Source organism: Oncorhynchus clarkii, chromosome 17 (assembly GCF_045791955.1).
Source record: "Oncorhynchus clarkii lewisi isolate Uvic-CL-2024 chromosome 17, UVic_Ocla_1.0, whole genome shotgun sequence".
Classification (NCBI taxonomy): Eukaryota; Metazoa; Chordata; class Actinopteri; order Salmoniformes; family Salmonidae; genus Oncorhynchus; species Oncorhynchus clarkii.
The window spans coordinates 17,692,790-17,707,029 of NC_092163.1; the positions used below are offsets into that span (position 1 = coordinate 17,692,790).

A 14,240-nucleotide genomic window follows, 5' to 3' on the forward strand; every position below is an offset into this window, starting at 1 on the left:
TTCTTAACTATTCTTGAACTGAACTGTTGGTTAAGGGCTTGTAAGTAAGCATTTAACGGTAAGGTCAACACTTGTTATATTCGGCGCATGTGACAAATAAAGTTTGATTTGATTAAAGCTTGTTGGTGAAACCTAGCCAATTTAGCGGGTAATCTTTCAAGAATATAAATACATTTCAGTAAAAATTGAAGACCTCCCAACTTATTAAACACATTGTTTGGAATGAAATACCAGAAATGTTGTGCAGTGATTCCAAAGATATTGTACTGATGATGTTTATGTTGTGTAGAGTCAAGTGTGGTAAGACAATGTCAGGAATTAGCGGTGGGAGGTAACAATCTCTAATAGGTGAAGCAATACTATAATTTTTTAATCAAACTAATAAATAAATAGTTCTACAAAAATAGCAGTTGAGTTAAATGTTTTATCATACTTGACAGAATTAATTTTCCAGACGTTATTTCAAGTCCAAAAATATGGGAAATAAGGCCTACTGTCAGGATCGGGTCAGATTAATGTTGCCTCGGCTAATGCAGTTGGAAGTTGTTTTGAATGAATTGTTTTCTTGCATTATTGTAAAGACAAAACAAATTATTTTAATACAGCAAGTGTACAGTTAAAACACCTTTTCAATTAGCTTTTCATCCATTTTGTAAAACAATTTGACAAAATGTGAACCCTTTACACATTCAATTTTAACATTCATAACAAATACCAATCAATTTACATAAAAAGTACAACTAAGTTCAAGTAACAGAAGTTTTCTGCATTATGTTTCAACAGAAGATTGTGATTAAAACAAGCCTAAAATTACACTTAGTCAGTTATCTGAATGCTATGTAAGCTTTGTAAGTTTTGACCCTTTTAAGTTCTCAGCTTCTGGAACTTTAAGGTCCACATTTGATGAACTGAAGTCGAGACTTCTGAGTGTATGAGATCTACGGTTTGACTCTTCCTTGTGCCGATTTTTCAGGCTCCCAGTTCCGTTTGGTACATCATCTTTGACATGTATGGGAAATACTTTGCAGTGATCAAATATTATTGATCTTCCGAAATTTTGGGGTTTGAACCATGAGTCAAATTTGTCATGGGCATAACAATTTTTAGACTGTTTTGGACTTTTTTTTATCTGTCGGTTTCACCAGCTGGTGCTTTCCTATGATGTTTATTGCCCTTGAGGTCAGTTCTTCTCTAATTAAAATATGGATGTGAAACCACTAATCCACACTTTGGGGTGGGAGTAGAGGGACTGAGGAATTAATACTGGGAAAACTTGAGTCTATATCTGGTATTCTTGTATAACTACCCAGTTTAGAAGTCTTGTGTTTGGGAATTTAGAATTTCACTGTGAGGTCATCAAGGTTAAGGTCTGAACCTCTCAGATACACCAGACACTTGGTAATCAACTTTTGGCAAATCAATATCTGCAATGGGATAACTAGCTCTTCCTTTGACCTTCCTAGACTTCCCAACAGGCACATGTATATGTACTCCACCTGGCATATCAAATATTTTATATGGGTTCCACCTGGGATATCAGATCTGCGTTTACTATGAGATGCCACTTTGTATTCTGGGCTTCTGATATCAGCTTTGGGTATGCTCAGGCTGACATCTGGGTGACTAACTTTCAAGTCTGGTGCTTTTAGATTCACTATAGCCTTTGGAGGAGAAATGTAACTTGTTTTCATAAAGTCCATATCTGATACTGCCCTTCAATTGCGACTTCCAAACTGAGGCAATTTTAATGACGAACATTTATGTCTAAATCTGGACTACCAATCCTCATGTTTACTTTCAGGGTTGACAAGCTCAGGTCCAGTCCCTCAATGTCTCCATCTATTCCAGCATCTAGACCTTTCAGACCAGAAAGGCTGAATTTAGGCATTTTGAGGTGAGGCATTTTGAATTTCCAAGATGGTGAATCAATGTTTATATCTGGAGTGTCTAAATCTATGTTAGGGGCTTTTAAGTCATTTGCAGGTAGGTCCAGATCTGGTGAACCAATCCAACCTTCATCTTTGACAATTTAACCTAGGTCAGCACTGATGTCATGATCTGGTCCTTTTGGTGTAGACAACCAAATGTAGGCATTTTGAATGTAGGAGTGTTGATGTCAAAATCCGAGGCTTTGATGCTATCACTTGGCCTCTCTATGGTTGGAACTCTGAATCTACCTGACGGCATATCTGGAACATTGAGGTCTAGTTTTGGGCTTTTGTGATGACCCTTACTATAGTCTCAAATCTGGGGGACTGATTCCCCCTTTTAGCTTTGGGGCTGAAAGGTCAATATCAGGGAAGTCATAGCCAGGTTCATCTAAATTTGGCCCAGATAGCCCAAAATCAGGCATCTTCAAATCTTGCATTTTTAGACCTGTTTTGGGATCTTTGAGGTTAGCTGTGGGGGCATTGATATCAATATCTGGGCCCTCTAAGTCTCCATCTATGTCAACATCTGGTCTCTTTAGGTCTCTAAATTTAAGCATTTTATATTTGGGCATTTTTAATTTCCCAGAGGGTTCATTGCTGTCAAGATCTGGGGCATTCACATCTAGTTCAGGGGCTTTGAGGTCAGCATCTGGTAAATTAATGTTTGGAACATCAATTCCCCGCTTAATGTTTGAAGCTTTGAGCCTCAAGTCTGGGAATTTTGACATTGTACCAGACAGCAAGAATGTGGGCTTTTTCAGTTTACCAGAGAGCCCATCGATGTCCAGATCAGGAGCATTAAGATCAACCTTTGGTTTCTTCAATGTAGGTACTTTGACTTTACCGGAAGGCATATTAAAGTTTACATCTGGTGCATTGATGTCTAGTTTTGGGCCTTTGAGGTCTCCATCTGGCAGATCCAAATCTGGGGGACTAATTCCCCCTTTAAACTTGAGGGCTGAAAGGTCCAAGTCAGGCCCCTTAACTTTTGTTCCAGAGAAACCTAAATCTGGCGTCTTGAAAGTAGGCATTTTGAATTTTCCTGATGGACTGTTAATATCAGCATCTGGAAGGTTTAGGTCTGCTTTGGGCCCCTTGAGTTTGGGAGATGACAAATTCAGGTCTGGTCCCTCTATATCCCCATCTATGTCAATACTTGGCCCATTCATTCCAAATTTAGGCATATTCAGATTGGGCATTTTGAATTTCCCTGTGGGGGAATCAATGTTAATATCTGGAGTGTTTACATCTAATTTAGGGGCTTTGAGGTCCATGTCTGGTAAATCCATATCAGGGGCATCAATCCCACCTTTTATCTTTGGCATATTTAGACTGAACTTTGGTGATTTCGCACCTGCATTTATGTCTACATTTGGTCCTTTTGGCATAGTACCTGAAAGCCCAAATTTGGGCATTTTCAGTTTACTAGAGGGAGTGTCAACATCAAAGTCTTGAGCATTGAGATCTAGTTTGGGCCCTTTGAGATGACCCTTCGGTAGTCTCAAATCTGGGGGATTGATGCCCCCTTTTAGCTTTGGGGCTGAGAGGTCAATATCAGGTAAGTCATAGTCAGGTTTGTCTACATTTGGCCCAGATATCCCGAAACCAGGCATCTTCAAATCTGGCATTTTTAGACCTGTTTTGGGACCTTTGAGGTTAGCTGTTGGGGCATTGATATCTATATCTGGGCCCTCCAAGTCTCCATCAATGTCAACATCTGGTCCCTTTAGGCCTCTGAATTTAGGTATTTTAAATTTGGGCATTTTGAATTTCCCAGAAGGTGCATTGATGTCAAATTCGGGGGGATTTCCATCTAGTTTAGGGGCTTTGAGGTCAGCATCTGGTAAATTCATGTCTGGGGAATTAATTCCCCCCTTTATCTTTGGGGATTTGAGATTCAGTTTAGTGGATTTGGGCATTTTACCAGACAGCCCAACTTTGGGCATTTTCAGTTTACCAGAGTTAATGTCCAGATCAGGAGCATTCAGATCAACCTTTGGTTTCTTCAATGTAGGTACATTGACTTTACCTGAGGGCATATTACAGTTTGCATCTGGTGCATTGAGGCCTAGTTTTGGGCCTTTGAGGTCTCCATCTGGCAGATTCAGATCTGGTGGACTAATTCCTCCTTTAAACTTGGGGGCTGAAAGGTCCAAGTCAGGCCCCTTAAATTTTGGTCCAGAGAATCCTAAATCTGGCATCTTGAAAGTTGGCATTTTGAATTTTCCTGGTGGACTGTCAATATCAGCATCTGGAATGTTGAGGTCTGCTTTGGGACCCTTAAGATGGGGAGATGTCAAGTTCAGGTCTGGTCCCTCTATATCTCCATCTTTGTCAATATGTCCCCCCTTCATTCCAAATTTAGGCATATTCAGATTGGGCATTTTGAATTTCCCTGTGGGGGAATCAATGTTAATATCTGGAGTGTTTACATCTAATTTAGGGGCTTTGAGGTCCATGTCTGGTAAATCCATGTCAGGGGCATCAATCCCACCTTTTATCTTTGGCATATTTAGATTGAACTTTGGTGATTTCGCACCTGCATTTATGTCCAGATTTGATCCTTTTGGCATAGTGCCTGAGAGTCCAAATTTGGACATTTTCAGTTTACCTGAGGGAGCATCAACATCTAAATCTGGATCATTGAGGTCTAGTTTTAGGCCTTTGATTTTACCTTTAGGTAGTCTCAAATCTGGGGGATTGATTCCCCCTTTTAGCTTTGGGGCTGAGAGGTCAATATCAGGTAAGTCATAGTTAGGTTCATCTACATTTGGCCCAGATATCCCGAAACCAGGCATCTTCAAATCTGGCATTTTTAGACCTGTTTTGGGACCTTTGAGGTTAGCGGTGGGGGTATTGATATCAATATCTGGGCCCTCCAAGTTTCCATCAATGTCAACATCTGGTCCCTTTAGGCCTCTGAATTTAGACATTTTGAATTTGGGCATTTTGAATTTACCAGAGGGTGCACTGATGTCAAGATCCGGGGTATTCACATCTAGTTCAGGGGCTTTTAGGTCAGCATCTGGAAAATTCAGGTCTGGGGAATTAATTCCCCCTTTTATCGTTGGGGATTTGAGATTCAGTTTTGTGGATTTTGGCATTTTACCAGACAGTCCAAATCTGGGAATTTTCAGTTTACCAGAGGGGCCGTTAATGTCCAGATCAGGAGCATTCAGATCAACCTTTGGTTTCTTCAATGTAGGTGCATTGACTTTACCTGAGGGCACATTAAAGTTTACATCTGGTGCATTGAGGTCTAGTTTGGGGCCTTTGAGATCTGTCAGATTCAGATCTGGGGGACTAATTACTCCTTTAAACTTGGGGGCTGAAAGATCTAAGCCTGGAGTCTTTACCTCAAAGTCATGCACTTTAACCTTTGGTCCAGAGAAACCTGAATCTGGCATCTTGAAACTTGGCATTTTGAAATTCCCTGATGGACTTCCCAAATCAGCATTTGGAATGTTTAGGTCTGCTTTGGGACCTTTGAGATTCATTGAGGGTGCTTCTATGTCCAATTTTGGTGCAGACAAGTTCAGGCCTGGCCCCTCTAGATCTCCATCTTTGTCAACATCAGGTCTTTTCATGACAAATTTAGGCATCTTCATTTTGGGCATTTTGAATTTCCCTGTGGGTGAATCAATGTCAACATCTGGAGTGTTTACATCTAATTTAGGGGCTTTGAGGTCAATGTCTGGTAAATCCATGTCAGGGGCATCAATCCCACCTTTTAACTTTGGTGATTTCACACCTGCATTTATGTCTAGACCTCGTCCTTTTGGCAATGTGCCAAAGAGATTGAATTTGGGCATTTTCAGTTTACCAGAGGGCCCATTGATGTCCAGATCAGGAGCATTCAGATCAACCTTTGGTTTATTCAATGTAGGTACTTTGACTTTACCTGAGGGCATATCTATGTCAAAATCTGGAGCATTGAGGTCTAATTTGGGGCCTTTGAGGTCTACATCTGGCAGATCCAAATCTGGGGGACTAATTCCCCCTTTAAACTTGGGGGCGGAATGATCCAAGTCTGGAGTCTTTACCTCTAAGTCGGGCCCTTGAACATCTGGCCCCGAGAAGCCAAAGTCTGGCACCTTTAGACTTGGTATCTTTAATTTTCCAGATGGGCTACCAACATCCAAGTCTGGCCGTTTTAATTTGGAAGATAATAAGCTCAGATCTGGTCCATCCAAGACTCTATCAATGCCAACATTTGGTCCTTTAGGGCCCGAAAGGCCGGATATAGGCATCTTAAACTTTGGCATTTTTAATTTTTCTGAGGGTGCGTTTATGTCAACATCTGGAGTGTTGACATCTAATTTAGGTGATTTTAGGTCGACTTTGGGTAAGTCCAAGTCAGGTGCATCAAGTCCGCCTTTTATCTTGGGAGCTTTGAGAATTATTTTTGTTGTTTTTACATCATCATCATCAATTCCCAGATCTGTTCTTTTTAGGCCAGAGACGTCAAATTTGGGCATCTTCAGTTTACCAGAGGGGGCATCCACATCGAAATCAGGAGCTTTGAGTTCTGCATGTGGTTTCTTTAGTTTGAATTTACCTGAGGGTATATCAATATCTGGAGTACTGAGGTCAGGCAAACTGACGTCTGATAGACACATCTCAACCGCTGAGAGGTCCAGGTCTGGATTCCTAACTCTTGGTCCAGATATAGCAAAGTCAGCCATTCCAAGACTTGGTGTTTTGATCTTCCCAGATGGGATACCAATGTCTGAATCTGGCAATTCTAGATCTATTTTGGAACCTTTAAGGTCTACTGAAGGTAAATCTGAGATATTGACATCAGGATCAGCCCCTAAAGACCCATTCAAATGAGCTAGAGAGAGATCTGATGTACTCATGTTGGCATTAGGCAATGAAAGTTCTCCACCAGGAGCATCGAGAGTCACTGTAGAGTCTGTTCCTCTGACATTAGGCTTGGCCCAGAGAGGTCTCGGTTCCTTGCCTTTCACCTGTCCTTTAGGAGAGCCTCTTTCCCCAGAAGCTGTAGGTTGTCCAGAGCTGTCCTCTTTCATGAACTTCTTTATTTTGGCATTGAGTCTGTTATAGGAATCCTTCAGCATCTGCAAAGAGAAAGCTATCCAATAACAATGGATATAATTGATCAAACAACCTTTTGAAAATGTACTTTATTTGTTATTCAGCTAATTCTGTTTAACTTTAAATGTATTCCACAAACCTCCTCTGGTGCTTTGATGCTGTCCAAGGTCCCCATACTCTTGCGCAAGTTATTTTTTGTCAGAACTTGAACCTTCTCATCAAATCCATTATCATCCATCAGCTTCAGTATTTTCAACACATCGTCTTTTGAAAGTTGGTCAAAGTTGATTGTGGCACCCACAATTTCATCTCCTGAAAAAAATAACATTTCTCAAAGTGAAACACAGTTAAAGCATGTTGACTGAAAATGTCAATGATTCTAAATGTGGCCTTAAAAACAGCTATATATTTTATTGATGCACAAAAGTCAGAGAAAAATCACAAAAGTGAAAGCTCAAGTTTTTTTTTTTTTGGGGGGGGGAGCTTTGAGACTCAACAACATTTTTATACATTAAATAATAGACTCAAAAGTCATACCTTCCTTGAGCCCCTGATTGGCCAAGGAGCCATCGACAACACTGGAGACGACCAATCGTCCTTTCTCTGATTCCTCCAGCATCAGCCCCCCAGAGGGCCTCCTCCCGCTGCGGACACCTGCCTAAAAGCAGACATACAGTACAAACATAGTTATAAGAAATGTGCAGACAGGCGTGTGGCCTCAGTGTTGGTCATGTTTCAATAACCCAATCATCAAATGCCGACAATGAACAATCAACTTACAAATAAAAAATACATGTTATTTACAATAATTTACACATCTATGACACAATAACTTTTTAAAATAGATGTTTGAAATGGCATGCACTTCTAGAAAGTAATGCTGAGGCATAGGTGTTTTTCAAAAAGTCAGTTTCCTGTTGCTTAGCTTATTGTGTTGGAATATGCTTGTTATTACCATCATCATGGCTAATGGATGAATGATCTCACATACCATGATCCTTTATGAAAAGCTCTTCTGTCTAAACCTGTTGAGGAGGAAAGAATCACTTGAAAATAAGTGCTCAACTTGGTTTCACGCTATAATAAATACAAATTTGTCTAAATACAGCATCATACTTTCATAGCCTTCAAGAGTATCAAATGCAAAGAAATGACAAAATTAGACAATAATGTCACAGCTCATTTGACCCCTTTGAACATAAAACACTAAATCAGCTGAAACCATGACTAAAGGGGAGCTATGGGGGATTGATAACCTGTTTACATATGCAAATTGGCAGATGGTTGACACCCAGGTAGCTGCCCATTTGAGGTATTCGAGGTATGGCCTTGGGACATGGAGTGAAACACAGGAACAAGTTTTTCCAGGGATATATATATATATATACACAGCGCACAATAGTCGGGTGTTTCCTTTTTAAAAGTAAACTCAGAAATGACCACACCCAACAGTTTATATTATGAAAAGCTTGCCGTGGCAGGGGCTCAAATAAAGCGATTTGTAAACGACCGCTTCAGGTATGTTCTTTCAGGTCCTGTAAGTGATTTGTGTCACATGCTTCGTGAGACTGCTGCTCTATGAACAATAATGTGTTCCACATTTATCATAATCATCATCATCATCATTAACTTCATCATCAAATACTGTACACCCAAAACATGAATATGTACAAATATGAATCACTCAGACTTATTAAACTATGTGTTTCAATATTCCCCTATTGCTTTTAAGTCAACCATAATGTTTTGAATGGAATAACTTTAATTCAGGAGCAGAGATTGAATAACTACAGGTAACAATAACTACAGGTAACTGCCAAAATAATGGAAACTCTTGAATAAATAAAGGATACAAGATATATTGATACAAAGTATGCTGGGCAGGCCATTTTGGCTACCATGGCTGCGCCCCCATCCACAGGGCATGAGTGGTCACTGAATGGTTTGATGAGCATGAAAACAATGTAAACCAAATGCCATGGAGTGGCACCTGAAACAGTATTTTACACCACCATCAACAAAACACAAAATTATGGAATTTCCCGTAGAAAACTGGTGTCGCATCCTTCCAACAGAGTTCCAGACACTTGTAGAATCTATGACAAGGTGCATTGAAGCTTTTATGGCTTATGATGGCCCAACACTTATGTTGGTGTTTCCTTTATTTTGGCAGTTATCTGTATATGCCCTCAAAGAGTGGACTGAGTGGACTGACAGTAAGCTAAAAGCTGCAAACATGGCAATTTATTGACATTTACTCTGTTCAAATAATTCATATTATTTGTCTTTCATTCACATTGTGCAGAGTTGTAAGAGATTAGAGGCTGACTGAGATTTTCTCTAAGTCTAAGGTTGTATTTTATGAGCTCTCTATTCACTCAAGACAAACTGTATGCTTGTGACTTTAACTTTTAATGTAGTATGTACTGTATGTACTGTACTGTACATACTACTGTACAAAAATATGCCAGTTCAGAGTGTCTCTAAATGTATGATTTATCCTACTCTATATGCATCCTTAATATCTTTTATCAGGTATAAAATGTTTCGGATCAGCATATTAAAACATAATCCATAACACCGTGGCTGTACTAAATTCTACAGGGACTTCAGGTTACGAAAAAAAAGAAGGTATGGGAACTGTAAAAATATCTGAACATTATGAAGTGGATATGAACACACACGTACTCAATTACATGCTTGCTTACACATACGGACTTATACATACACACACACACACACCTGATCTCGCTCTCTTCTCTCACTCTCTCTTTTTCTCCTTCCCTTCTCTTCTCTCTCTATTGTCAAGAACTGTTTTATAATTTAATGTGTTTATTGTTTGTCTATCTTATTTATGTATTTGTCTACAAGTTTATATATGTTTACAACAAGCAAGGGGAAGATATCAGAATATGGGAAATTAGGGAATAATAACATATTGTACGGAATACATTTGTACTGTAGTGAATCCGTCTCTAAGTAATGCAAGGTCTCTTTCATGATCATGTGAAACGTCAATTGCTATGGAAATGCTGGGATGTGTTTTTCAATGATGTTAAAGGTAATTGTGATGTAATTATGACGGTAATGCAATATGGATTACAATTATCATCATGAATATTAAGGCTATACGCACTACATATTACACACATAGACACTCAACCATGCAAATTGGCAGAGTTATAATTTATTTGGACATCACACATTATAGTCTTACTCTTATACAGACATTGTACACACTCTCACTATATCACATCCAATATCATACACATTAACCTACTCAGATTTGCTACTGTCGTAGCTGAATCAGAATTAGTTTGGTAACATAGATAAATAAGAGGTTTTATTTACTTTATACTTGTCATTAGAATGTCTTCTTTTGGACTATACTGTTGGCAGTTGCATTTTCCTCTCTCTTCTCTAGGGAAAAGTCACTTGGGGCCCAGAGAGGGGAGAGGTCAGGCTTGTCTTTTACATGTCTGGTAATATGCAGAATATCAGAAAGGGAGAAGTCAGAATTGAACAGTGTCTTCCAATGTGAATGTATCTGTTAAACCATGTGATGGGGAGATGTTGTGGAAAATGGCAAGATTATGTTATAGTGCTTGTAAGATTATTTTATAATCTTTGTATTGCATTAGAATGGTTGTTTTATTCGACAGAATAGAGTATTCCGTTAACTATTGTGTGTGTGTGTTCCACTGAGGATGGGCCTCTATGAGATAGCACTGACAGAGAAGATTTACCATGTCTTTGGCCAATAAAGCCTAAAGAGCTTTCCAGATAGTGAGGTGATGTCTTGGTACTATGAAGTACCAGGAACGAGATTAGAATCTCGTTTTAGAGACCAAACTGAACAATAATTTATAGCTAATGCTATCTGGCTATGGGATACTCCTCTCTCAAGTAAAAGGCCCTTTGTGAAGTTCCTAAGATCTGTGGTTCGTCATGTGAGTTGAGAGGGGTGTATCTTGGCTATAAAAGATAATAAGTATTCTTTTGTAAGCACTCTCAGAATTCATTTATAGACACTGAATTGATCTGAGAGTCACAGGGCTATGGTGAAGCTCATATAATTAAAGATGAAGTTTAAATAACTCTGACTGGTGTGTGGTTTGCTCTCTCATCATTTGGTAATACAGGAAATTGCCATGACACTACACACATAATATCTTGTCTCAATTTTCTAACATCTGTGGCATTGGCTCACAGGCATACAGGCAAAGGAATAAAACAAATATTGCTAGAACCTATTTCTTGAATTCAAAATATCAGACATTTGAAAGCTATAGTTTTGACCTTCATAATACCTCTGAAATCAGTAACTTTATAAGCGCTAATTATAGTCAATTTAGACTCAGAATAGTGTCTAGTTATGGTAAGGGATGAAAATAAGTAAAGCCAGTTATAATTGTAACGGTTTAGCAGATTATAAAAAAAGAAGATCAGTCTTTACATGGCTAAAAGAAAAGGAATATAACATGTACTGTTTATAGGAAACTCACTCTACATCCTTAGATGAAGTTGTTTACAGGAAACTCACTCTACATCCTTAGATGAAGTTGTTTACAGGAAACTCACTCTACATCCTTAGATGAAGTTGCGTGAAAAAAGGAATGTGGTGGTGAAATTATTTTCTGTCATGGACAAAGGAACTCAAAGGGTGTGATGATATTAATTAACAAAAATTTAAATCTGAATGTGCAAATAGTCAGGAATGATTCGCAAGGAAGGTGGATCCTTTTAAATATGAAAGTGGACGAAAAAGAGATTTGGCTCATTCATTTCTAGGGTCCAAATCAGGACGATCCACACTTCTTCGAAAACATTTATACCAATTTATTGAACTTACAGGCAACAAATGATCCAGTCATTATGGTAGGAGACTATAACACAGTGTTAAGCACCTCAATGGACCGTAAAGGTAATCACTCTACACACTATCATCACCGTGCCCTTAAGGAAATCACAAATGTTATGGACACATTAGAAATAGTGGATATTTGGAGTAGAGGTCGACCGATTAATCGGAATGGCCGATTAATTAGGGCCGATTTCAAGTTTTCATAACAATCGGAAATCAGTATTTTTGGGCCCCGATTTCAGATTCTTTTTTTTATTTAAAATGTTTATTTTTTATTTTTTTATACCTTTTATTTAACTAGACAAGTCAGTTAAGAACACATTCTTATTTTCAATGACAGCCTAGGAACTGTGGGTTAACTGCCTTGTTCAAGGGCAGAACGACAGATTTTCACCCTGTCGGCTCAGGGGTTCCAATCTTGCACCGCACAGTTAACGAGTCCAACGCTCTAACCATTGCACCTGCAAAATGTTGAATATTTGGGGCATAAAATCATCAAAGCTCTGCAGATTTTGTTGTGAGGATACAGAATCAATAAACCATTTCTTTTGGTATTGCCCTCAGGTAGCCTGTTTCTGGTCTCAGGTTCAGGAATGGCTGAAAATGCATAGCATTGATCTAAAATTGACCCTATAAATAGTACTGTTAGGAGATCTGGAGTGACCGTGTCAGTCAATTACTAATATACTAATTCTCTTAGTAAAAGTATTTATCTTCAACTCACAATCTGTGGATTCTATTCGATTATATAGATTGAAATTGTACGTTAAACATCACTGCATAGTTGAAAGATACATGTTGCGTAGGAACCCGAAGTGGGTGGCCAGCAGAGATAGATGGGATCGGCTGAGGGACGCTGAGGGTTGGTATGTGGAATTGGAGTCAAGTGGGAGTGGAGTTGTTGTGTGGGAGATAGAATGATGGTCAAAGATAAAAGTAAATGTTTTTTTTAAGTCTAAATGAAACATAATGAAAAGTATGTTTGAATGACAATGAGGGTCAGTGTTTTTACAACTACTGCCGGTTTGCCTGAGGCTGATGCCGTGCAGGTGTTTGTACACATGCATATACACACACTCTCATTAAAATAAACACATACAAGAACACCCACATACATGCAATAGTGCCAGACATGCACAGAAACATATCGTTGGCATTGCTGATATGACTTTAGTTGTCCTTGATGTCCTTTGTTTGAAATTTATTATTATTATTTTTTGCATTGTTGTTTGCTCTTTTCTTCTGTCTTTTCCTTTAAAAAAATATTTAGTTCATTCTCTTGGTTGTTGTTGCATTGGGGGGGGGGTTCTTGGGGGTGGGGAATGGAATTAATTGTATTTTTATTTATATTCCTGGGGGGACTGTGGGAGGGGTCTCAAATGGTTGATGGACAGCTATGGGGAACTGTGGGGGGGATCTTGGAGGGTTCGGGTTCACGTTTTTTGGCTTGGTGGTAGATCGGTCAACATGCCCTTGAGCAGGGCATTGACCCTGGATGCTTCTGTGTGTTGCTCTGAATGGGAATCTGTTGGATGACTGGTATGATATAGTTGTTGAGCGGCTTCACTGCAAGTATATTGTGTGTTTCGAATATTCAATAAAAAAACAATTTTATTATTATTATTTTTTTTTAAACATCATCTATGCCAATAGTTACTGTAGACATTTGCATTACAAACCTGCACATACTGTTGCAAACTTTACATACTCATCTAGCTGCGGCAGGTAGCCTAGTGGTTAGAGCGTTGGGCCAGTAACCAAAAGGTTGCTGGATTGAATCCCTGAGCTGACAAGAGTGTTGGAGAATGGTTGTAATTGAAAGTTTGCTGGATCAAATCCCCGAGCTGACATGGTAAACATCTGTTGTTCTGCCACTGAGCAAGGCTGTTAACCCACTGTTCCCCGGGTGCTGTGGATGTCAATTATGGCAGCCCCCTGCCCCTCCCTGATTCAGAGGGGTTGGGTTAAATGCAGAAGATGCATTCAGTTGTACAAGTGACCCTTACAATGACATCATTGTGGACTTTGTAAACACTAGCAATAGAACCTGGCACCATATAGTCTGGATGGAGTACTTCAGCAAAAGTTTCTAAATGTAAATTGACAATCAATCAAAATCTTACCTTAGGCTCCATTGGGTTGTTTTGACCATGCAGTTTGTAGTTACTCAGTGAGAAAGTTGAGTGTTAGCAGTCCATGGTGTTCCGTACTCCTGTAGGAGTGCCTACCCTGTGCCTCACTCAGCGAAAGCATACCCTCCCCAAAGCAGAAAAACTGGTTCCACCTTCAGCATACCTTCCCCGTGCCTCAGTCGGTGAAAACATACCCTCCCCAAAGCAGACAAACTGGTTCCATCTTCGGCATCCCTTCCCAGCCACAAACTGTCA

General features: G+C 39.4%; 1 protein-coding gene across 1 annotated transcript; it reads right to left on the minus strand.

Annotated features, from left to right (window-relative positions):
• Positions 1 to 355: 355 nt before the first annotated feature.
• LOC139369356 (neuroblast differentiation-associated protein AHNAK-like) lies at positions 356 to 14,024 on the minus strand. Its single transcript, XM_071108645.1, has 5 exons — positions 13,977 to 14,024; positions 7,981 to 8,014; positions 7,527 to 7,647; positions 7,129 to 7,301; positions 356 to 7,012 (listed from the first exon to the last, which is right to left on the minus strand). The coding sequence occupies exons 2-5, from the start codon at positions 7,981 to 7,983 to the stop codon at positions 2,234 to 2,236; spliced, it is 5,076 nt and encodes a 1,691-aa protein (XP_070964746.1). The 5' UTR covers positions 7,984 to 8,014; positions 13,977 to 14,024; the 3' UTR covers positions 356 to 2,233.
• Positions 14,025 to 14,240: the final 216 nt, after the last annotated feature.

What these genes read in the sequence shown, in the direction of transcription:
- LOC139369356 (XM_071108645.1), bottom strand. An exon ending in CAATCAGGGGCTCAAGGAAG is followed by an intron (nt 7,302 to 7,526) that starts GTATGACTTTTG and finishes TATTTTTTTCAG; the next exon opens with GAGATGAAATTGTGGGTGCC. An exon ending in GCATCAAAGCACCAGAGGAG is followed by an intron (nt 7,013 to 7,128) that starts GTTTGTGGAATA and finishes TTCTCTTTGCAG; the next exon opens with ATGCTGAAGGATTCCTATAA.